Source organism: Halichoerus grypus, chromosome 13, assembly GCF_964656455.1.
Source record: "Halichoerus grypus chromosome 13, mHalGry1.hap1.1, whole genome shotgun sequence".
Taxonomy (NCBI): domain Eukaryota; kingdom Metazoa; phylum Chordata; class Mammalia; order Carnivora; family Phocidae; genus Halichoerus; species Halichoerus grypus.
The window spans coordinates 20,417,539-20,444,235 of NC_135724.1; the positions used below are offsets into that span (position 1 = coordinate 20,417,539).

The 26,697-nt window shown below is 35.7% G+C and overlaps 1 protein-coding gene across 2 annotated transcripts; it reads right to left on the bottom strand.

Moving 5' to 3' along the window:
- C13H18orf54 (chromosome 13 C18orf54 homolog) lies at positions 1-26,561 on the bottom strand. Of its 2 annotated transcripts, none has more exons than XM_036091032.2 (9): positions 26,350-26,561; positions 25,606-25,701; positions 23,617-23,942; positions 21,757-22,542; positions 21,285-21,435; positions 17,973-18,075; positions 11,922-12,053; positions 10,143-10,213; positions 1-3,411 (listed from the first exon to the last, which is right to left on the bottom strand). In XM_036091032.2, the coding sequence occupies exons 3-9, from the start codon at positions 23,897-23,899 to the stop codon at positions 3,339-3,341; spliced, it is 1,599 nt and encodes a 532-aa protein (XP_035946925.2). In that variant the 5' UTR covers positions 23,900-23,942; positions 25,606-25,701; positions 26,350-26,561; the 3' UTR covers positions 1-3,338. The 2 variants fall into 2 exon arrangements, with proteins under 2 accessions (XP_035946925.2, XP_077916413.1); XM_078060287.1 differs by lacking the exon at positions 1-3,411 and adding an exon at positions 8,414-9,417.
- Between the last annotated feature and the right edge of the window lie 136 nt (positions 26,562-26,697).

Below are 26,697 nucleotides of genomic sequence, written 5' to 3' on the forward strand. Positions count from 1 at the left end.
TTCAGTTGCTCAGAAATTATCAATTTTATTTGCCTTTTGCTTCTTTTGTCTCTTTTCACGATACTTGCCTTTTGGCAAGTTCACTTCTTCATAGCCACCAAATAGGTTTTGAGACACAGTTAACAGGAAAGATGAAACAAAAATTCAAATCCATAAGTGATTCCATGTATTCAAAACATAAGGGGGAAAATATTGTCATGATTTATCTTAAAAAAAAATTTTGTCAGAACTGTATGTAATTTAATAAGATGTTATCCTAAACATTAAATATAACACCAAAAAAAAAATCCACATTTATAAATTTCAACAAGAAATAACAAAACTAGAGAGACATATAACCCAAACAAACCCAAGATAGTGTTCCTTGATTTGGTCAGAAATCTCTATGAAGCTGGTATGTGCTAACACAGAAATACTGAAAGTAAAGTTCCTACTGATAATAAAGAACATACAGTTGAGTTTTGAGTCTTCATATACTCATCACACCTTTATCCTTTGATCTCAAAAAATTTTGGAATTAGGTTTGTTAAATTTTTTTCATACTTAACTAAAAATTTGAAATGTCTTTTTAAAATTCCTTTTCTACCTAATACTTTTAAATAAACCTAAAAGGGGTTGATAAAAATTTATATTCTCACTGCAATTTTTAAAACCTTTAATTGTTACCATTGTCTGCTTTTAATTTCCAACTCAGCAGTCTCAACACTGTGGTCACCCTTTTACCCCTGGAAAACTCAAAATAAAAAATACTGAAATAGGGGTGCCTGGGTGGCTTAGTCGGTTAAGCGTCTGCCTTCAGCTCAGGTCATGATCTCAGGGTCCTAGGATCGAGCCCCACATCGGGCTCTCTGCTCCTTGGGAGCCTGCTTCTCCCTCTCCCACTCCCCCTGCTTGTGTTCCCTCTCGCTGTCTCTGTCAAATAAATAAATAAAATCTTAAAAAAAAAAATACTGAAATATTTAACATGTAATTAAATCAATTCTTTAGACAATTTCATGAACATTTATCATTTAGATTTTTCTTAGTTGAGGGGTGCCTGGGTGGCTCAGTCGTTAAGTGTCTGCCTTCGGCTCAGGTCATGATCCCAGGGTCCTGGGATCAAGCTGCATTGGGCTCTCTGCTCAGCGGGAAGCCTGCTTCTCCCTCTCCCACTCCCCCCTGCTTGTGTTCCCTCTCTCACTGTCTCTCTCTCTAATAAATAAATAAAATCTTTAAAAAAAATTTTTTTCTTAGTTGACTCTCATACATTTCTTTTATTAAAAAGTTGGAATTAATCGGGCGCCTGGGTGGCTCAGTTGGTTAAGCGACTGCCTTCGGCTCAGGTCATGATCCTGGAGTCCCTGGATCGAGTCCCGCATCAGGCTCCCTGCTCGGCGAGGAGCCTGCTTCTCCCTCTAACCCTCCCCCCTCTCATGTACTCTCTCTCTCTCTCATTCTCGCTCTCTCAAATAAATAAATAAATCTTTAAAAAAAAAAAGTTGGAATTAATCGTTTCAATAAAGTTAATTCCCTTTTTAGGTAAATGACTAAGCTTCCATATTTAACACAAAAGGAAAATACTCCTTTAATAAGTATAATCAAGTTTCTTAAAATATTAGCTATAATATAAAAATTTAGAAGGGTTATCTTATTTAGCATTGGAGATACTTTCTTGCAAATGACAGCACTAACCAAATCAGTGCTGTTCAGTCATTATAGCATAATACCTTTGGAAATACTTTTTAGGCATACTAAATACTAAGTCTGATCAACATATATGCAATTAGAAGTTTATTATCTGATGTATTCACCTTCTCTGCTTTCTATAGAATTTGTGTAACAGTGGATTTGGCTAAGCCTGGTACATGATCAACCCAGATCCACCTCGTGTTCACCTACTTAAAATCTGCATTTTTAACAGCCACCCATACTTTCATCATCAAAGTAATACTTTGATTATATGCAAACTATATGTTTTGAAGCAGAAGACAATATCAGAAAATAGAATGTTGGTAGCAGAAATAATGGAGTAAACAAAACAAACTTAATGGCGAGTGACCCTCAAACTGGGCAAAAACAATTGTATGGTGGTAACTCTGACTCACTGGCCAAGAAAAAAAATGACACGGTTCACTCTATAGTTTTTGACATGTAAGTTCTATAGCAAAGCTCTTCCATAGTGCTTTAAACTTGAGGGAAAAAAAAAGTCTTCAACACAATGTACTTAGAAACTCCTATTTGACAGTAAAGCTACCTAGCAAAGATGCTGCGATTTGGGCAGTGTTAATTTGTACTGTTTGTATACAAACACTCATGTTCTTTCATTTCATCAGGCTTTTAAAATATGCTTTATGATTTAATTCCTAGTTTTGTTGGTAAAGATGCCTTCTTGTTTATTAGAAGTTTACTTGGTAGAAAATGCAAAATTATATAGCTCTGTTGAGTTCCAGCTAGAGACAAACTTTACAGATTGCTTTAAAGAAAGTTCAGCTCTTACAAAATAGCTTTATAATACAGAGTTGCTTTTGGATTTTCCACATTCATTTTAAGTTTACTTAACAAATTACATACAGCGATTGGTCATTGATCTCATAATTTTTACTAGTTTGAGCTAACCTCAAAACTAAAATTTGGGAAATAATATCAAAATATTAAATTATCAAATATACTCCCAAAAAAATGTTTTGTAAACTGTCAAGTGATATCAAGATTATCTTACACAGAATCAAAATCAAAGCATTGATTAAATGAGTTTTTCTCTTGGATTTCACAACATAAAACATTCCTTTTAGCACTGTATCATCCCATTATTAAATTAATGTTATCTGCAAATACAACATATCTTAAATATTTATAAAAATTAAAAGCAACATACTTCTATATGGATAAGATACAGCATAACAATTTTGATATTCCCCTAGCCTACTTAAATGTAGATGCTAATTGTATCAAAATGTCTACTTAAGAGATTTTGGATAGAAACCAGGAAGAGTTTCTTAATAATCTAGAACTAGATGATAAAATGGTGAGGATGCTCAAGAAGACTAAGTGCACGTAAGCTTCAATAACGGACATCATCCATCTTTGAATACTGGACATTTGCCGGCCTGAAAACCAAAGCCAGACTGTAGGACACAGTATGGGTCCTTCCAGTTCACATTCTGGTATTTTGGCATTAAATGAGGATAGGTCACAAAACCTATGCACATTTTCAAGTTTGTTTTTTAAAAAATATATAATACTTGAACCAATCACAGAATAATGTATGGCTTATAATTTGTCAGTTTAAGCAACAGGAATAAAAATACATCTTTGTTCTGTGATGACCATTTATTGGGTGGACCGTTTTATTTTCCTCTTCACATTTTCGGCGACTGTTTCCCACTGGTATCATCAACCAGGTCTCTCAGGCGGGATAAATGGTGCAAAGCCCTTCATTAAAAAGTATAAAACACATTATAAACCAATATTAAGGACTGAACAGACAATGCAGACAGCAACAAATGGTGATTACGTTGTTTATTAACTTCAAAATTAGTATATGAGACATGAATTTATAGAGTAAGTGTCAAATATTTAGAATTTTTCTTTATAAAGCCTTGAGATCTGAATAACTGAGGGCTAAAATAATTCATTTAAATTTTATAAAAATTTACTTTAAAAAATATATTTTTGACATTCAAGGGATTTTTTTTTTTGAAAGTCTGCCACAAAGTTTAATAATAATAGGTTTTATTTGTGTCACACTTAACAAAACATTTTTTTATGTCATTATCACAATAGCTCTGTGAAATTATACCTTTTCTTTTGGAATACTGTTTATATCATTTAAGAAAAAAGTACATTAAGATGTACATTGAGAATAGCTAAAATAGCACTGAAGGATCAGTTACAGTTGAGGAAAACTCATTTTTATTGAGGATAAGGGGAAACAAATGACAATTATGTGGTATTAAACAAACAACCTGATTTTTTCTCTAAAATAAAGCTAAGATTATAGGTCAGGTCTCAGTGGAGAAAATTTAATCACCCCTCAAACAAACCAAGAAAAAAGAGGCCCTTAACTTTCCAGTCTTCCTCTAAAAATACTCTTCCTTTTTCCTTTCCCCTATTACTCATTCAGATCCTCAAAGACCACCCAGAAAATGTCAGTTAATCAACCATTTTTCAGATCTCTGATAAATAATAGACCAACAAAAACAAATAATGTAACAATTATGATGCGCAGTAATCTGTTAGTAATCTCTAAATTGAGTTGAAAGGTGGTGACTACAATACCCTATTTTTACGGTCTCTAACACAGGTTTGGTAAATTTATATTAAATAAAATACATTTTCCACTTGACCCAGGATATGAAGATGGAAGAAACTAGTACTGTTAATTACTGCATTATATCTATTTCCCTGTACTCTACTTCTTGGACACTTACTCAAATGTAATAAGAATCTGGATTTTGCCACCCTTTTGGCAACTTCAATTAATTTTTGAGATTCTCATCTTCATTAACTAAATGACAATAAATCACCCAAAGTTACTATGCAATCAGAGGTAAAATTAATTAGACTCTATCATTTCTATATCCTATAGTAATATCTCTTTACCTAAAAAATCACTTTCTTTCTAGAGACACACATTTATGAGAAAGAAGATAATCTATGAATATACTTTGGACTTAGATCTATCTTTTTCTTTTCAGGCTTATTATTTAGCAACCTATGATTCAAAAGAGGGGCACCTGGCTGGTTCAGTCAGTGGAGCGTGAGACTCTTGATCTTGGGGTTGTGAGTTCAAGTCCCACACTGGGTATAGAGAGTGCTTAAAAATAAAATCTTAAAAAAAGGAAGGAAGGAAGGAAGCAGGGGAGGTGGAAAGGAGAGAAGAAAGGGAGGGAGGGGCAAGCAGCTAGCGTCTTATCTCGCTGTTTACAATTCTGAGGGCCACAGATCCCTTGGATTTAGATGGTTGACTAAATTGGATGCGGGAAAAAATCCTCATCTTTATTTTCACTAAATGCTACCTGTAAATTAGCATTTCCTTCCATTATGAGTGTAAGCAACAGACCAAAATCGGTGACCTCATATGCCACAGAAATTAGAGATATTTTTCTATCACACTGTAGTCATTGCAGGTATCTCAGAAGAGTTTTGATATTCACTGCTACTTAAAAATTACAATAGTTATATATAATAGTTACAAAATTACATCAATTATTAACCCCATTGCTAAAACATATGCATTCTAAGTCTTTCTGCTTACAGTCCAAAAGTTCATATGACATCACTGGTGACCCAGACATTGATGCTTTCCAATATTCCCTTTCTCTGTTTGCTGATCAACATGTGAAAGGTAAATAAAAGACCACAGCATGGTTTAATGCTTTTATTCAAGTTATGTAAAAGGCCTTCATATAATATGTTTTCACAAAATGAATTTTAACTTACCTGTATTTTAAATGTCTTATTTAAATGCATTAACAAAGAAGCACATATTACTAATTAGAAATTTATTCTAACATTTTCATAACTATAACTCAATATAACTGGCTTCCTTTCTAGTCCTAGTTCATGTCTTTAAAAAACAATGTTAGGGAGAAAGGAGAATGATGGGAAGGAAAGGGAGGGGTATAGTATGATGGGAATGAAAAAAAAAGCTAAGCAGAAATGTGAAATCTTCAGTCCCCCTACACAATCAGCTAGCAGTTCCTTTCATTTAACTTTTATCTGCCCGGCTAAGAATAAGACAATCAATCTACTTAGAGAAGAGGCTATCAAAAGTGATTTGCTCTTATGTGTAGGGACAAGCGCAGAATAAAATTATAGAAGGAAATTATTCCTGAGTTTTTTCTCCAAAAAGGTGAAAAAGCAAGCTAATGGGGAAAATATCAATTTAAGAGTTATGTTACATACAACACTGAATAGTCAATTCACCTTAAAAATTGAAATAAAAAAGCTCATGTCTTATTATGAAAAAGGATCTATCAGTGAGCATAAATAAATAGAAATCAACCCACAGGGCGCCTGGGTGGCTCAGTTGGTTAAGCAACTGCCCTCGGCTCAGGTCATGATTCTGGGGTCCCGGGATCGAGTCCCACATCGGGCTCCCTGCTCAGCGGGGAGTCTGCTTCTCCCTCTGACCCTCCCCGTCTCATGCTCTCTGTCTCCCATTCTCTCTCTCAGATAATAAAATCTTAAAAAAAAAAAAAGAAATCAACCCACAGAAACTCAGTAACAGACTGATTATATGAAGGCAATTTAACTATATTTTTAACTTACTGATATCTTGCATCTGGTTTCCTATTAGTACTGCTATATTGGCTGTTCTTAAATACTGTTTACCGGCCTATATTCAGCCTAGTATCCAGCAACAACTGAACAAACTGCCGACCACTCCCTAGGTTTTAGTAGAGTACATTAGAATAAAAGAAAGATCTTTGCTCTAGGATCATGTTTTGCAAATCTGAGAGGTAATTCTGTCTATTTCTAGTATAGAATGAAGACCAGAAAATTGAGCAAGAAAAGAGAACTGAGAAACAGGACAACTTTCTAGCTATCATTAAGTCTTCACAGCATGGCCTTTAGTACTGAGAACTATAAAATCTTACACATCCATTTCCAAATTGTATATAAAACAACAAATTCCAAAGCCAATACAAATTATTTTTGGATGACTGATGATTTTGCAATCATCTCCTACTGCTCACCTTTATAGCATATGAGCAACATACTATTGCTCATTCTTCACAGCCAGCCTGGGCAGAGTAGCTGGTGGCTTACATGACATACAAGATTCTAGAAAAGGCCCCTGCTCAAAAACTACAATTTTTTCATTTGCCAAGATGACAAATTTCTCTTATGGACGTTTTAGTTAATAAGTTTTTATTGAGTTACTATTATGTAAATACATAAGACAAAGCTAAAGCATTATAGGGATACAAAACAATTACAATTTAGATTCCTACTAAAAGCAAAATCCCTCTGAAAAAAATAACATTTTAAGCTACTCAATCATTTACACTTCAGGTCTAATGAGTCTTCCCAGAGAGCAGTTATTTCTAATGGAAGAATATAAGAAAACTGAGTGTCCAACAGAGTAAACAGAACCATACTAAGAGCTTGGCATTTCCTAAGGCTAAGGAAAGACATTTTAAAACTGGTTAGCAATCAAACTGTTAAAAACAAAAACTGTTATTTGAGGGGTGGGGAGAGACATAATAGGACTTTTCATCCCAGGAAAGGTCATTAAAGCACCCAAGGTACAATCTGCAACTTTTGAAGAAGCTGAGTCTGTTTATTTTGAATCATGAAAAGATGACTATAAACCTAACCAGAACAATTTGAATTTCAAATTGTCCTTAAAATAATCTACAGATTAAAAATAATGAAAACATGTACTTACACACTTTTAAAAGTTTAAACTTACTTCATAACAGTACAAATGCCTTACTGATAATACCTTTGAAATGTAAGTAAAAGCCAAATTAAGACTGCCCAGATAATCCAACAGAACCAACAGCTAAAAGCCATCTAACAAAACATGAATCTTACTCTCTGAAAATGGCATTCTACATGTAGGCAAGATTATTGGTTGTCCAAGCTAGAAAAAAGTTACTACTATGAAAAAAAATTCTTTTAGCTAATAGTAAAAGCACCTATAATATCAATTTTTATGGTCATTTAATTACTTACAGCCCAGTGTTCATCTTCACCAAGAAAAACATCTTCCAGGCTATGTACTTTAACTCAGAAAACACATTTAAGTCTGTGACACAAGTTCAATATAAATGCTTTTAAGAAGGGTGCCTGGGAAAAATGGACAGGGAAAGAAACAACAAATGTTGGAGAGGTTGTGGAGAAAGGGGAACCCTCTTACACTGTTGGTGGGAATGCAAGTTGGTACAGCCACTTTGGAAAACAGTGTGGAGGTTCCTCAAAAATTTAAAAATAGAGCTACCCTATGACCCAGCAATTGCACTACTGGGTATTTACCCCAAAGACACAGATGTAGTGAAAAGAAGGGCCATATGCACCCCAATGTTCATAGCAGCAATGTCCGCAATAACCAAACTGTGGGAAGAGCCGAGATGCCCTTCAACAGATGAATGGATAAAGAAGATGTGGTCCATATATACAATGGAATATTACTCAGCCATCAGAAAGGATGAATACCCAACTTTTACATCAACATGGATGGGACTGAAGGAGATTATGCTAAGTGAAGTAAGTCAAGCAGAGAAAGTCAATTATCATATGGTTTCACTTATTTGTGGAACATAAGGAATAGCATGGAGGACATTAGGAGAAGGAAGGGAAAAATGGGGGGCGGGAATTGGAGGGAGAGATGAACCATGAGAGACTTGGACTCTGAGAAACAAACAGGGTTTTAGAGGGGAGGGGGGAGGGGGGATTGGTTAGCTCAGTCATGAGTATTAAGGAGGGCACGTACTGCATGGAGCACTGGGTGTTATACGAAAACAATGGATCGTGGATCACCACATCAAAAACCAATGATGTATTGTATGGTGAGTAACATAACATAATAAAATCAAAAAAAAAAAAAGAAGGGCGCCTGGGTGGCTCAGTCAGTTAAGCATCTGCCTTCGGCTCAGATCATGATACCAGGGTCCTGGGATCAAGGCCCAAGTTGGGCTCCCTGCTCAGCAGGGAGTCTGCTTCTCCCTCTCCCTCTGACCCTCCCCCCTGCTTGTGCTTTCTCATGGTTTCTCCTGCTCTCTCTCTCTCTCTCAAATAAATAAAATCTTTTTTAAAAATTTGTTTAAATAAATAAATAAATAAATGCTTTTAAGAAACATGAAAAGCTTGAGGTCATCTACTTTAAATTTTAAAGCAGAATGAGGTCTTTATTCCTAGACAACCAATTGAGGCCCTGCACTAGCCTAAATGGATAATGTACCACTATCATTAATAAGAGGAGTGTTAGGAACACAGGCTATAGAATCAGACTATCTGGTTTGAATCCCACTGCTACCTCTCACTAGCTATGTGACCTTGGACAAGTTACCTTATTACTTGATCTTTATTACCTGATCTGAATTATGAAAATAATGATAGTACTTAACCTCATAGGGTTATAAAGATCACATGAATTACATTCCAAAGCACTAAGAACACTGACACTTGGTAAGTGTTCAATAAATGTTAGTTATTATCATTATTCACTGACTCCTACTGGATAGGAACACTATACCCAAGTACTATGGCAGGCTATAAAGAAAGAGGCATTATTTGTACCCAGGACATTATAAGTAGAGGGGGAAAAATCATACATACATATATTTTTAAACCATGGAAACAAAAAAATATGTGTGTGTGTATACACACACATACACATACATATCATGGCAATTAGAGTCCTAAGTTTACATGTCTAGTGTTTCACTTTTCCACCACTTCCTTAGAAAACCAAATCCTCAGCAAATTCTGAAAGGACAAAAGGTAGACAATATTTGTTTAGCCCCACTTATAGCCAAGTGAAATGATGTCAGTAAAGTAAAAAATTTCAATCTTAGCATGTCCTAAAGTTCAGTATTCCATCTTCTGAGGGTACTTCATATTCACACAACAAAACCCATAAATAAAGACGATTCCCTCTGCCAATACCATGACCATAGGAAACATTTGTATTCATCTCCACATTTTTACTTAAGATAATGTAACTAAGGAAATAGCAGATTAACACCTTTATGGCATTTAGACCTATTTTTATATCCAGGACATTATGTCCACTTTAGGTTTCTGTGGAGATACGTCAAATAATGACACATTTATGATTATTATATTTATTCTAGAGGGAATACATAAAAACACATTTCATGAACAAGTTGTTCTTCCATGATATCCATACCAATACTATCTCAAATTGTTGCTATTAGTCGGAAATGAAAAGAGAATCTCTTTAAGCCACTACATCCATTATACTTAGGTGTCTAAGGTTATCTCATTAGGTCCTAAGAACATTTTAATAGAAAATAACTCAAGTTTAAGAGAAAACTTCAGGAATAAACATTGTTCCATGAAGCTTAAATATACCAAGTATATCTATTCTTAGAACTACTTAATTCCTCCTATAATCTTCTGATTTCAAAGGAAAGGCTAAAATGGATTTGTATCCATAATATATTCAGAAATTAGTAGGGAATACTTACTTTTGAAGTGACCTAGTAATAGGAACCATACTTTCCTTCAACTGTAATTTAGAGAAATTATCTTCTGAAACCTATTAAAAACACCAAATATAACAAGTTATTGAAAATATTATGTAACTATAAACTTAAATACTATTTAATATGTGAATAATAAGAATAAAAAATATTGTCTGCATTTCCAAGGAAATAATTCTAGCAAATAATTTTCAGTGAAGCATTACATATTTTCTCTTTATTCTAGGGGTGCCTGGGTGGCTCAGTCAGTTAAGCGTCCACCTTCGGCTCAGGTCATGATCCCAGGGTCCTGGGATCAAGCCCTATGTTGGGCTCCCTGCTCAGTGGGGAGCCTGCTTCTCCCTCTCCCACTGCCCCCCTCCCTGCTTGTGCTCTCTCTCTCTCTGTCAAATAAATAAATAAATAAAATCTTTTTAAAAATAAATAAATATTTTCTCTTTATTCTAAAATTATAACTACTTAGATTCATCTTTCATGTACACTTTTTTTTTTTTAAAGATTTTTTTATTTATTCATTTGAGACACAGAGATACAGAGAGAGAGAGAGAGAGCATGAGCAGGGGGAGAAGCAGAGGGAGGGGGAGAAGCAGACTCCCCGCGGAGCAGGGAGCCCGATGCAGGGCTCAATCCCAGGCCCCTGGGATCATGACCTGAGCCGAAGGCAGATGCCCAACCATCTGAGCCACCCAGGCGCCCTTTCATGTACACTTCTAAATGTATGTCCAATAAAAATAAAACCTTGACTTGAAATTATAACTGTAAGAACAAGGTTATGTCTCAATGATGTCTAAAAAAGGATGGAATACACTCTATATGTTAATGTAATAATCATTAAAATGTATAGACAAGAATTAAGTAATACAGTTCCTAAGAGCTGATCCATTCATATGTAATTAAAACTGAATTTCATAAAGCTCTACTGAATAAGAATTAAAAAAACCAATGACAATAAAAATATTTATTAAGTATTTACCAGCTATTTTTTATCAGGTGTCAAGTACTATATAATAAGTACTTCACAGAGTTTATCTCAATTTATCTTCTCAGCCTCATTTTACAAAAGAGGAAGCTGAAACTAAAGAGGTTAAGTGATTTGTACAAATATTGCACTTGCTAGTTAAGTGGCAGAATTAGAATTTAAAATTGGATTTAGGAGAATATAAACTCTCTGTAAACACTATACTACTGTGAAGAAAATTCAATCCCTACAGAACAGTAGCCCAAAGTACTAAGAGATTTCCAAGTTCCTAGGAAATACACAAAAACATAATGGTTTTAAAATAAAATTTTACATCAGCTATAAGAAGAGCCAAACTCATGGTAACCAAACAAAATTTCAGAAGACAAAGGTTATGTGGAGAAGTCTAAGGTTGAAAAGGTTTTCCAGGCCTCCCCAAATATAAATACAAAAAGTTGGATTATACCGATAATTTTATAGGGCATTAAAAAACAACTCCTACAATCCTTCCATATTACAGTTGTAATGTTGGTAGATCTAAATAAGATGTTGTATTTACAACCATAAACTAAACAGAACAACCCATTCAGGGGTACACACAACTACAGAAATCTAATAGTATTATAATTAAGTTAATTTCTGAAAAAAATAACAATTAGCACAACTCTACAACATGTGTTATGTGGCATGCTTATTAACATATAACTATAGTGGTCAAGCTGAAAAAGATCTAGGAAGAAATCATATCTTCAGAGATCTCAATTCACATTCGTAGATCTCAATTCATAAATCAAGTCTGTGCTTACTTGCTTAATCTCTTCTTTCAGTTCTGCTGTTTTATTCTGATTAAAACTTTCTTGTACTGCTTGAAGATTAAATAACATTTGTTTCAGTGCTTCAACAGGACCATGATGTTTCCCTCCAGAAAGGGTACAGCTCTGAGGTTAAAACAGATGAAACCAAGCAATTCAGGGAGGAAAAAGTTGTATTTTTTATTATTTTCCCCCAATATAAAATTAGTGCAAAAATTCAAACCGTACAATCAATAATGTGTCTTGAAAAATCAAAATTGTAACTCAACACCTCCCCTTACCCAGTCCCCAGATGAAGTTACTTACAGACAACCATTATTAAAGTGAGGCAATATTCTTTCTAGTCTCTGCTCTTTTCAAATGAACAGTACACCTTCACATTTGCAATACATTCATTTATACATTTAAAATCATAGATTTTTGAGAACTGACAAGCTCAGGTAGGCCAACATGCTCTTTTTGGGTACGTAAATGAAGCTGGTTATCGCGGAACAGTGACTAGAATTTCAAATATGGCATTCTCTAAACACTTTTAAGTATGTTTTCACAAAGAGAATGCTAGTTTTTCACTTATTCATTGGCCACACATTCCTTGCTACCTAAAAAACACGCATACCTCAATTATCACTGATCTTACTTGCATTCAAGGAGGGCAACAGCACTAGATAAGGTGGTCAGGATTCTTTTAAGAGAATCTATAAGGGATATTTTTAAACTTCTTTTTTAAAGTCTTCTTACCAAACTCTTATTTTTACATCTTCCATATTACATACATCTTCAATATTATGTTATACATATTTCACCAGAATTTTAAAAATAAAGAAAAATAAACAGGGCTTAAGGATCCAATTAGCCTTGGGGCACTTGGATGGCTCAATTGGTTGAGCATTCAACTCTTGTTTTTGGCTCAGGTCATGATCTCTGGGTCATGGGATGGAGCCCTGCGCCAGGGAGTCAGCTTGGGATTCTCTTCCTTCCCTCTCCCTCTGCCCCTCCCTTCCTCCCTCCCCCTCTCTCTCTCAAATAAAAATAAATAAATCTTTAAAAAAAAAAAAAGGATCCAATTAGCCTTATACTCCTGACTCTTGACTCTTGTGGACAGCACCTGAAGCATTATCTCTAAATTACCTCCATCCAGCCACTGACTTAGAAGAATTTCTGGCTGCCTGATGCCAACCATAAGGGTTACAAAAGCCTGCCTCTGGAGTGAATTTTTCATGCAAACTAGTGATCAGAGTTCCAAAAAGAAAACTACGAGAAACAGATTATATGAACTGTTTGTGCCATTCACTAATGAATATTTAATAAATGTTGGTATGTCTGATAGAATTTGTCCTGAGACTCATCATTAAAACGTGGTAATGAGGGCACCTGGGTGGCTCAGTTGGTTAAGCAACTGCCTTCAGCTCAGGTCATGATCCTGGAGTCCCAGGATCGAATCCCGCATCAGGCTCCCTGCTCAGTGGGGAGTCTGCTTCTTCCTCTGACTCTACCCCCTCTTGTGCTCTCTCTCTCTCACTCTCTCTCTCAAATAAATAAAATTAAAAAAAAATAAAAATAAAACCTGGTAGTGAATGTCTTGGAGTATATCTTTTTATATAGCTCTCTCAGAACTATAGTAATGTTTCACATATTAAAAAAACAAATAATTTAAACCAAATAGGATGTGGTTTAAACTCTATACAATAAAAGTGAACCACCTAACAGAATTACAATTGAACAATATGACCACAATGAAAGGTGTTGGGAAGAAATAATTAACCAAGGTAACTTTGGAAAGCAGTACTCTGACTGGATATTGTAAGGCTAAGATAAAAAGAACTATACATAAATAATGTGATCTAGGGGCGCCTGGGTGGCTCAGTCGTTAAGCGTCTGCCTTCGGCTTAGGTCATGATCCCAGGGTCCTGGGATCGAGCCCCGCATCTGGCTCCCTGCTCAGCGGGAAGCCTGCTTCTCCCTCTCCCACTCTCCCTGCTTGTGTTCCTGCTCTCGCTGTATCTCTCTCTGTCAAATAAATAAATAAAATCTTTAAAATAAATAAATAAATAAATAAATAAATAAATAAATAAAGTGATCTAGTTAGTAAATTTGTTTCTTACAGGCATATGGATTAACAATTGCCAAAGTATGTGTATGCTAAGAATGCACGAATAGTTAAGGGATTATGGATAATAGACGGGATTCTCACCAGTGGAAAGAAGTCACAAATAAGGAACAGGAAAGGCTAAAACAAACCCTGAAGGACTGGACTGGAGTCAGAGGTATCAGTATGAACTCATGATTTTATACATACATATAAAATATACAGATATAGAAATATAGATGTGCATGTGTGGATTAGTAAACATACATGTTTCGTAGATCTGCCTGCTGAGAAAGTCTAGAATGAATAACATCCCAGTAGCAATAAGCACAACTAGTGCCCAGATCTTCATTTCTAAATGCCATTTTCCAGTTAAAAAAACATGGCCCCACAGAGAAGTGCTCCAAAAAAGGATGAGGACATGTCAAAAGGACACAGGGCCAACCTGAAGGAACTCCTTATGGCCAAAACTGGAACAATTTGAGCAACAAAGTAACAACATTGTATTAAAAACTTACAATATCTATTTATGAGTCCCTATCGATATAAATAATTTAATTAATATATGGGGAGGAGAAGGAACAGTTCTTCATTCTACAAGATTTCAATTAAAAGAAAAGAAGATCCACCAATGGATGCTAAAATTAGTGAAATTTTGAGTCTATTTGCACAGTGTCAAAGTATCTCCCCATATTTATTAATTACAAGGGGAAACTGTAATTTTACTAAAGGGAGAGACAGTAGACACTGTAGTGTTCAAGGTTAACATCACAAGTATTAACATATTATAATTTCATATATATTATTATATTAACACATTGTTATGGACTGAATGTTTGTGTCCCCCTAAAATTCTTATGTTGAAGCCTAATCCCAATGTGATGGTATCTGGAGAAAGGACTTTTGTGAGGTAATTAGGTCACAAGGGTGGAGCCCTCATGAATGGGATTAGTGCCGTCCTAAGAAGAGACACAAGAGAGCTTGCTTCTTCCCTGTTCTCTGGCATGGGAGATCTTATGGAGAAGATGGCCATCTGCAAACTAGGAAGCAGGACCTCATGAGAACCTTGATCTTGGACTTCTCACCCTCCATAACTGTAAGAAATAAATGTTTGTTGTTTAAGCCACCAGGTCTATGGCATATTTATTACAGTAGCCCAACTAAGACACATATCAGTAAATCAATGATATCAATATATCGTGAACCCTCTGGTATGATGCACTGAGAAGGGCATAGCATGATTTCTGTCACATTCTTGCCAAAAGCATAACCTCATTCTAATCATGAGATAACTTCAGACAAACCCAAATTGAGGAACTATCTACAAAATAACCAACCGACCAGTACTCTTTAAAAAGTGTCAAGGTCATGACAGACAAGGATAGACTGAGGAATTGTCACAGACTGAAGTAGATTAAAGAGACATGACAACTAAACACAATGTTGGACCCTGGAACAGGACATTGGTAGAAAAACTAGTGAAATCAGAGTAAGGTCTGTAGTTTAGGTAACAGAATTGTACCTATCTTAATTCCTTGTTTGTGATCACTACAGTATGGTATGTGAGATGATAACATTAGGGAAGCTGAAAGAAGGGTGATAAGAACCTTCTTTACATCTAAAATTATTAAAAACAAAACAGGGGTGCCTGGGTGGCTCAGTCGTTAAGCGTCTGCCTTCGGCTCAGGTCATGATCCCAGGGTCCTGGGATTGAGCCTCACAATGGGCTCCCTGCTCAGCGGGGAGTCTGCTTCTCCCTCTCCCACTCCCCCTGCTTGTGTTCCCTCTCTCGTTGACTCTCTCTCTCTGTCAAATAAATAAATAAAAATCTTTAAAAAACAAAAACAAAACAAAACAACCTGGTAGTGTAGTGAGATTGTGTGTGTACTGGCAGGGGAAAAGGGACCAGTTGGTTAGTATTTAACACTCATCCATCTCAAACTTAAAAGAACCTCTGCAAATTTATTCCTCTACCAGTGCTCTTTACCTAAGTAAATGCCACCACCCAATCTTTTAGCTGCTTGACTCAAACATCTTGGATTCATTCTCTGAATTGTATCTCCATCCTACTAGGTCTACCTTCAAAATACAAGCTAAAGTCTACCCATTTCTGACTACCTCCAATGTACCCACACTATGCCAATCCTATCCAGAAAGACTACAGAAGTTTCCTAACTGGGTTCCCTGCTCCTTCACCAGCTCCTTTTAAGTCTGTGCTCCACACAGCTACCATTTTTTATTTTAAAATGTAGATCTGATCACTTCATTCCTCCACTCAAAACCCTCCAGTGACTTCTCATCTCACCTAAATAAAACAAAATCTTCATTCCATCACTTACAAGACCCTACATGATCTGGTTCCTGGTTACCTCTCCATCTTACCTCTTACCATCCTTTCCCTTGTTCATTCTGATCGAGCTACCCTAATGGACTCTAATATTCTTTGAATGTGCCAAATACAATTCTGCCTTGCGGTTTCTGCACTTACTATTACCTCTACATGTAAAGTTATTTCCCCATGTATATTTGGCTTATTCACTCATTTTAGATTTTTGCTCAAATATCAGCTCATTAAAGGTCATTCTTAACTACCCTAGCTAAAATTATACCCTTATTTTTCTATCCCAACTAATTTTTCTTCACAACATTTACAGTATTCCCTTATATATCACATACAATATTTTTGTTTAGTTTTCTCTCTAACTGGAATAAAAAATACAAGACACAAGGATTTCTTCTCTCTTATTCACTACTAGGGATACAGTTCCTAAAAAAAGTGCTTACTATTGAAATATTTGCCAAAAAAATATTTGATAGGGGTGCCTGGGTGGCTCAGTCGTTAAGCATCTGCCTTCAGCTCAGGTCATGATCCCAGGGTCCTGGGATCGAGCCCCGCATCTGGCTCCCTGCTCTGCGGGAAGCCTGCTTCTCCCTCTCCCACTCCCCCTACTTGTCTTCCCTCTCTCACTGTTTCTCTCTGTCAAATAAATAAAATCTTTTAAAAAAAATTTTTTTTTTTGATAATTAAGCTTCACTTACCCAATATCTGCTATAGTATCTTACACAAAGTTCTAAGGTCAAACATATTCTGACAGCTTCTACTTTCTCTAGTATATTTCACAGAAGGAGTTCATTTTATTAAATTTTCAGCTAATCTTTGAGTGTTTAACCTCTCAAATCTTCCATATTTCAAGACCCCAAAAGTATGATTTCAATATTTAACAGCCATGGCTATATTTCTATGTCAAATGATATATAATTTCTTATGTGCACATATACATATTTATACTTTATTTTAAGGTTACTTGCAAGATGCACATATGCTGATTTTGTAAAATTGGATAATAATTTTTCTATTTTCCTAAATTAAAGAGATTTATCATTTTCTCTTAGAAACACAACTCTCAATAATCAACCACTGTATGGGAAAATATAACTTACTCTATAATGATATGCTTTATATATTGCCCCAAAAAACAAAACAAAAAAACCATGATAATTTAAGCTCTCTGTAGAGTTCAATCCCAGGTCCCTCTACTTTAGAATACTAAAACAAAATTATCAATAATTCTAGGAGCGATGGTTTAATGCACTTGTGTTGAAAAAGCAGGAATTTGGGTGCCTACGTGGCTCAGATGGTTAAGCATCTGCCTTCGGCTCAGGTCATGATCTTCAGATCCTGGGATCAAGCCCCATGTCGGGCTCCCAGCTCAGCGGGGAGTCTGCTTCTCCCTCTCCCTCTGCCTCTGCCTTTCCCCCTGCTTGTATTCCCTGTCTCTCTCTCTTCCTCAAATAAATAAATCTTTAAAAAAGAAAAAAGAAAAAAAAAAGAGGGAATTCAAATGAGTTTTTCTTTTTTAACATCTTAGAAATTAAAATCTGTGTATTAGTCATAAATCCTCTTTTAGTAAGTTAAAAAATCCTCTTTTAGTAAGTTAAAAAGATTTAACTTCACCCACCTGATTATCATTATTTAAAAAATCTTCAAGGAATCCTTTAGCACACTTTGCCCTTGAAGTTTGTTGAGGACTATCATCAGAATTAACAGGAACAGGAGATTTGCTAAATAGGATTTAAGGATACAAGATAGTAATTAAGTTCCCAATTCATAAAACTTAGTGTATAACTGGTTATCATTTAAACAAAAATAGTCACCAAGAAACAACCATTATAGATATGATTCATATTGATTTTGCTTTGTAATTCCCTCATCTTCTCTCTAAACTGATACCAGAATCTAACCTTCCCTATCTCCTTGTTTCTCCTTTAAAGCTTTAAGGAAAAACTATGAAGAAAGTAAAAACATTAGTCTTTAACTAAATAAATAAGCCTTCAACTACAGGCTATACTCCAAAATCTTGTTTGTTTGAAATAAGCAGTACATTTTTCCAAATAGACATGGTTTGTCACCCAATGATAGTTAAAAACCCCCACAAATACATGAGTTTCTACTGGAATGGCAGTTACATGCTCTTCCATGTCAAAGCAATAGGACTTGCCCTCCAGAACTGGCATTAACAAAGAGGACAGATTACAGTGGGGAAAAGATCAATTTTGAAATTAAAATTCCAGAGTTCCAATCCCAACCCCACTCACTATGTGATTATATGTAATTTATTTATCTAAATTTCAGTTTTACATTTGTAGTCCCACTTATCTTACAGAAGTACTGCATAAATTAACTCTATGTACCTGGAACATGTAATAGATGCTCAATAAATATTAATTTATTTCTCGATGTTTCTTTTCTTTTCTTTTTTTTTTTTTAAAGATTTTATTTATTTATTTGACAGAGAGAGACACAGCGAGAGACGGGAACACAAGCAGGGGGAGTGGAAGAGGGAGAAGCAGGCTTCCCGCAGAGCAGGGAGCCCAAAGCGGGGCTCGATCCCAGGACCCTGGGATCAGGACCCGAACTGAAGGCAGATGCTTAATGACTGAGCCACTCAGGCGCCCCTATTTCTTGATGTTTCAAGGTATAGTAGAGCAAAGGGCAACCCAAGCAAGTTAGAATTTTCCCAAAACAAATTCTATTAGTCACAGAGAATAAATAAAATCATTCTCTCTCTTATTCATATGTCAATATAAAATATGTTTCTAGGGACGCCTGGGTGGCTCAGTCAGTTAAACGTCTGCCTTTGGCTCAGGTCATGATCCCAGGGTCCTGGGATGGAGTCTCACATAGGACTCCTTGCTCAGCAGGGAGCCTGCTCTCTCTCTCTGCTTGCCGCTCCCCCTGCTTGTGTGTGCTCGCTCTCTCGCTCTCTGACAAATAAATAATCTTTTAAAAAAATAAAAAATAAAAAAAATAAAATGTGTTTCTAACTCAAGTGCTCAGATATCTAAGAATCTTTCTCTAACATTTAAATGTCACAATTCTAATTTTTCTTAGTAATTAACAGTACCTCATTATTGACTCATTTGATTTGTAACTTACTATGAGCTTTTCTTGCTCCCAAGTAGTCTTTTTGCCCATTCTTTACCAAAAGAGTTTGCACATCCATCCACTACCATCAAAAAGCATTTACCAGATTACTGAAGATAAGTGTGGGGTACATAGGGATTCATTATACTATTTTTCTACTTTTGTATTTCTTTGAAATTTTCCATTATAAAAATGTTAAATAAACAAACAAAAAAAGTAATTATCTGACTGTGATTGTGTTCTACCTTCTAGTACACTACCTTGAGTACTTCCTAGTCAATTTTTGTTTTGATGATAGATTGACAATAAGTTGTCAACATCACACTGAGGTCAGGTCTAATTCCTTCTCCTCACAGTCCATCATTCATTTTATGTACAAACATACCCATCATAATATGAATTCAATCTTCCAGAAGCCAACTTCTATACACAAGGTACTGGGCCAAACCAATGATTGTAATAATCATACAAGCGTAAATTATATTATCTAATCACATAATACACTACATGCATTCAAAAATTTTACTCTTAAATACCTCTTATACTATCTGCTCACCCATTTCGGTTGCAAGTGAAAGTATTATAGTTATGGTACTTCACAAAGACCAACTGACAAGAAAATACGAAATTAGAAAATAAGTTTAAGAATTAAGTGAGCTAGTTATTAACCCAAGTTTTAAAAAATAAAGATACTATTGAACCAACAATTGAGAAATGAAGCTAAATATGGGAAAAAAATATTCTGGATAATCATCACCACTATTAACAATTACAACAGAGCTCATCAAAAGTCAGAAATTGTTCTAAGTACCTTGTATATATTTTCTAATCAAACGAATTCTCACAGCAACCCCAAGTAGAAGAAGAACTTATATAAGGTCTTATACAAGGTAGAAGTAACTTGTACATAGTAGAATTTGTACAAAGCAGTAGTAATTTGTAAAAAGCAGAAGTATAACTTGTACAAGGTGTCAGCAAAGAAGTCACAGGGCTGGGATTCCTAACCAGAATTATATTCAGTGTCCATGTTCAAAAAAATAAGATGTTCAACTGAGAAGTGATAAAAAAAATGGATACAGGAATTAACAGACTCTGTCTATAACAGACCACAACAGACTGAAAGTTTAGACAACAGAAGATGATAAATTTTCAGAGCCTAAGGCAGGATATAGGGTTACCAAGAATGCATTTCTGATGAGTTCAGATGTAATAATATCCCTAAGGAAAAAAGCTTTCCTACCTAAGCTTAATTCTTACTCCACACTCACATTCATAGGTTTCTAGGTAAACACTATTTAAATTATTCTGAGAAGCTATGTCATAGGAAGGTTAAGCACACAAATGAAAATAATCTTAGAAACTACAAAAATTTATACCACAGACCATACAAAAATTGCACCACTGTTTAAGGAAAATAACTAAGAGAAAGTAAAATGTAAATGAAAAGAAATGGATAACTGCATAGCTCCATATATGGAGAGAATATAGAAGGAGAAAAAACTTAAAGTAAAAAGAAAATAACAAGAATTTTATATCCTCAAACTGCAAAATAGTTGCTTTGGGCTATGATTCTTCATATTAAACATAAATCAGTATTTTATAGTGCAACACAAGAAACATGTAACAAAGGCGAAAGTTATAGAATGTGCCTAAGGTTATGAAACATTACACCATCTTGTAACAACTGAAAAATGCAATTTAAAGAAACAACACAAAGCAATGTTCTATACAACTAACGTCATTATCATTGTTAATTATCATTGAATTACTTAAAAAATAAATCAGCTGTTCACATGACATTTTTTATTTGGAAAACTAGGAAATTTTTCCATCGTAACTTACGTACAAAGTAACAGGAATATTTTCCCATGATCTTTCTGCTTCAAGTTTATCTAATGAACAAGGACTATCATCCTTCTTTGTAGACTTCGGTAACTCTTTAGTACAATGCTCTAGATTTCTCTTGGCCTTCAGGATAAGCAATTCAATTTTGTCACCTAATTTAAAAGATTAAATTAATTCAAGAGAAAAAATAAGTACAAAGCACAGCAAAATCTCAAAGGCAACAAATAAGAATTCAGATAATTTGGAATATACACATAACTATAACAATAAACTTTTTTAATATGACATTTCAAAGAAGAAAAGGGGAGAAAAGACATTTCCTAGGCACAAAATGCTACGTAAATGAAGACCATAAGTGTTCAGAAGATTTATCATCTGATCATTACATCAAAAATATAGCATAAAAGCTCCTAGACATTAGGTCAAATTTACAGCACTTCCTTTGGTTCTTAAAAACAAAACAAAACAATTACCACTGAATGGCTTTTTGGTTTGTCCTGGGAGAACTGGATTCTCACATTGACATTGGCTATGTTCAGAATCACATTTATATTCATTAACTAATCCTTTATCGTCACTCAAGGAGTCTGAAATGTTTGAGGGTTCAAAAGAATATTCAAAACTATCTAATTTATTCATAAGTCGAGAAGTTCTTTGTGCCTGGTAACTATGTCTAGGGGAACAATGATCTTCTTTAAATATTTTAGAAATCCTTTGACTATTTGTATCAGGTAGCAAGTCTTGATGGTGGAGCCAGACTGGGTATGTGAAATCAGGTAGACTAGTTATTCCTGAAACATTAAGGTCAGATTTCTGGCTAGTGAGCCATCTTGGATAATTCTTTTCAAGTTTGTGTTCTGAACTGTCTTTGAAAGACAACTTCTTGGAAAATGATAAAGATGGTTCAGAAACCCACTTATTAGTCTTATTCACAAGTTTTGTTTTTTTTAGCCTACCACGTTGCTTTCCATTTATATTTGTGTATACAACAGGAGTAACTAAGTTATCTTTGTACATGGGAGTGGAAGGTTCTTGAAAATTTTGATTCTTTTCAGTATCCGAGGAACTCAGTCTTCGAATGCATTTCTTGTTTTTCTTGCTAATTCGGTGACTTGATCCAATGCAAGTTAAAGAAAATGATCCATCTGCTGGAAGTTTTAATAGATCATCAGTTGTTAGGCTAATGGAGTCTATGTCATTAACAGTCTTTCTTCTACAGGATGAAGAGGAGCATTTTTTGGGATCAAGATTTTCAAAAGCTGAAAAACAAAGCATAGTTCTGTTTATTTTCCTATATTACATATAACAATACTTCATAATATTCAACAGTAAACAGAATTAAGAATTTAAGAATCATTTTTGCTGCTTCCCTTTATCTTCACTAAAACTTTGATTGAAAGTATAAAAGGTATAGGTTGATGAAATACAATGTGCTTTTTCCTCCCATCTCTCCAATTTACTTTAACTAAGTTCTACACTTTTCTCCCAAACTCTTAAATTTTCGCTTTTCTTTAATTTACTGTTTCTTCAACTTTTTTCATCTAGACATACCTGATGCACTAATACACTCACATTAATATTGGTCACTCAACACTGGCTGCAATTTAGGAGAAAAATATGCTATTAAACTAGGTGGAAAAACAGTTCGCTTTCTGCCTACTAAACCTGCACCAGCATTAACACAAAGAGAACATCTGTTCTAATACTCTTCCGGAATACAATGCCCACATACTTCTAAGAGTTGAATGCAAATTTTTTCCATACTAGGGCCATTCCATAAGTACTTAGTAAAGTGTTACCTGGGTTATCAACAGATGCATTTTCCAAACTTGTCTTTGTGGAAGACTTATCAAGGAAAAACTCTTAACATCTTATATTATTGTCCCACAGAATACAGATCAGGAAGACTAATAGAGTCTTATTCTGTCAATTGGGATTAATCAAGTATAAATTCAGAAAGACAAGTTTGTTTAAAGTCATTAAGCTAGTTAATGAAACCTAGAACCACCAAGTCAATGCTGTTTCCATTATGCTATAACAAAATGGCTTAAGGGTTTAGGATCAACCACCTGCTGTTATTAGTTACATTCATCACCTTCCCTCCAAGGTCACAAGAAGCTTTTAGCTGAAAATTCCTGAGATCCAGAGAATTACAGAATCATTTAAGAAAAATATCAAGACCTCAATATTATAAAGTCATTTTTACCCCAAAGGAACAACAACAAAAAAAAGTGTCTAGTTTTTCAAGGCTGCATCTCTCAAATGCTTTAAATCAGTAGACAAAATAAATAAATAAATAAATATATAAATATAAATAAAAAATAAAAGCATACCATTCTTTGGTTTATAAATATAGTTGGAGAATTCCGGCATATTAGCGGAACATCTTTCAATGTTAATCTTTCCAGTGCTTGCACCAGGATACATTTGGCTTAAATCAAAATCATCAATATAGGCCTGTAGAGCCTGAGATGCAGAACTATACAGTTTATCCTTATACTGAAAAGAGCCATCAGAGTTAGAGGAATTACTACCACTCAGGCTGCAGCTTGCTAACAGAGAAGATACTGAAGATTGCCGAGAACAAACTCTGTGTTTTGTAATTGATTTTGCCATGGCTTCCTCAAAATGGCTTATTTCTATTCACTTCTCTTAAAAACTGTAATACAAAAACAACAGGTTACGGTTCCATTAAAAGGAATAACAGCCATACAGAGAGAAATTACTAAACATGTAAACTTTTTATAATCTTCTTTAAAGAATAAAATCCATTTCTATCATCCTTTTAAGGCAATGCACATTATAGATTTTCTATTATTGTAATTACTGTGAATTCCTTCATCATTGATTTAGAAACATTTATTGAGTACCTACTATGTTCCTGAAATTTTGTATACATAATTATCTGAGAATAGTACTTGGGGAAGAGTCCTCATTATTTTTAAGCCCTAAAAACTACTGAGGTACGGTCTTTCTTATGGGGACAGAGTCTATGACATCACAATACCTAACATTCTCCTATACAGAATATTTTTCATTTCATAAGCCTACTATCATGCATCACAGATAGTAGGTGCTCAATAAATTTTTAAAGGCATCAAATGAGGTATTAGAAACAAGAAGAAACAACAGAAAAGAATATCCACTTTCAATGTTGTAAATGCCAATATGTAACTTTAGCCAACCCTTTCCCCCAGGAAAACTCAAGAACAAAATAATTTACAATATTTAGTATAAAGAAATAAACTACCAAGTTTACTGAGCTAGCAAAATGCTCTTTTCCTAAAACAACACTGCTAATCATTTTCTCACCATTTATGGCAGTATCCTTACCATTTCCACTTATGTTAAACAGATTCACCCTCTCTTTTAAAAGAGACTTAGATAATTGACAACATATTCACCTTACTGATTTTCCATTACTAAAATTGAGAGAATTCCTGTCTACCTTAAGATAGTAATAGGATCTACATTTGAAAAACTAAAAAATAACAAGACTTCAGTACATGATGTGACATTCTTTTAAAAAATTAAATCAGTGGAAATGGATCTTCTGTATTAAAAATGAAAAATTAATGTTAATGTCTAGGACCTAATACACCCTATAATGTTATAAAGTTAATACGTTTAACTTTGGGCTATAATTTTGGGAATGTTTAAGTTATAACAACTTTTAATGTAACTTTTAATGTAATCTTAGTAACTATCAAATTTGACTTTAAAATACTGAAAGTTTTCCATTTCAAGACAGAGTAAAACATCTTCCTGCCTCGGCTTTAGAGCATGCACTGCCTTGGCAAGAGCTGCCAGCAGTCAGTGGAAGCAGCAACAGAACACAGGATAACGGTTATTGAGCCTCTTTGATTTCCCTGAATGCTGTGATGTTGGTAAATCTCTGAAGAATGGCTAGACGAAGTCAGCTTTGCTCTTTCTTTACCCCTTTCACTAATGATGTCTAAATTTTCTCAAGTGAATAACTGCTTGACCAAACATTTTCTCCCTTATTCCAACACAGTACAGGTCACCAATCTTATTTTAAAAACAAAAACAAACCTCTAAAAGATAAAGCTGTTGGATTACAGTTCTCAGTAAGTGGGTAATAACATCTATTTTAATTCACAGGAGGCAGAAAGAAAATCCACAATGAATTTTTATTGTGGAAAGCTTCCAAAAGTATACAAAAGTAGAACGAATGGTTTAATAAAACCCTATGCACCCATCATCCTTCTTCAAACAATTACCAACATACCCCAACTTTTATCCACCCACTTCTCTCCACTTCCTCCATAGGATTATTTGGAAACAGATCCAATGCATCTTACCATTTCTTCCGTAAACACTTCCGTTCCTATCGCCAAAAGGAAATCCATCATTCCGAAGAATAAGATGTTAAACGAACGGCAAAAAATTTCAACCACCTTTGATTCAAAAACAGAATGTTCAGTGTTAAATAGACAATGGGTACAGCTCACAGGAAAGGAACAACTTCCTAGAAACAACAGCTCTGTGATTTATGTTTTGAAACCGAACATTTATTTGTTTATTCTACAACAGAAAGAGAATTAATGAAGCCGGAAAGCGAAGATCGCTGGCGCCCCTGCACGAGAGCATCTTTTCCCCACCCCCGCGTCGGGGTTCAGCCCTTCCGCCCTTACCTAGGAAACAGCCACCCTTCGGGATTGCAGCCCCCCCGGCAGTAACAGACACAGGCTTCAGTTAGGTACTTCCACCCAGAAACCATTTATTAGGCAGCAAGCGTGGGCTCCCCCGTGGGCGGACGGAGTTCCTCCGAGGTGACAGCCCCTAAAGCCCAAGCCCCCTCCCGCCCCGCCCTCTTCAATTGACGCCTCGAGTCTCAAAAGGCCCTCCGTCTCGTCCGGGACCCTCCCCCGCTCGGGAGCCTCCCGATAAAGATGTTCTCTTCCTACGGGGAATGTCCGCTCGCGCCTTCCCTCAGGAGACATCTTCCTCTTCCCTCCACGCCACTCTTTGTCTAGCCTTTCCCTCGGGCTGTCAAAGGATGGGGCGCCTCTTGAAAATACACCACCTTTTCCGGCCGAACTCACCGACCAAGCCTCCAAAAGAGACAAAAACGCACACGTCCACAACTCTCCACCAAAAGTCCGCGCCTGTTACCGGACGGAAGACGCGACAAAGCATCCCCGACCCGGACACGGCCCCGCCTCAGGCTCCGCTTGCTCGAAGCCTGCTCCGCCGTCACAGCGGAGCGCGACGCCCGCGCTCGCTTTCAAACTGATCCAACATGGCGCTGGCTTGCGGTGCGCATGCGTGGCGCTCGGCGCCTGGGGCAGCGGGGCGAGGGGCGGGGGCCGCCGGGGAAAGGGGGTGCCGCGGGGCGTTTGGTAGCACTCCATGCTGGGAAATGTAGTTCCTCCCTCCTCATCTTTCTGGGG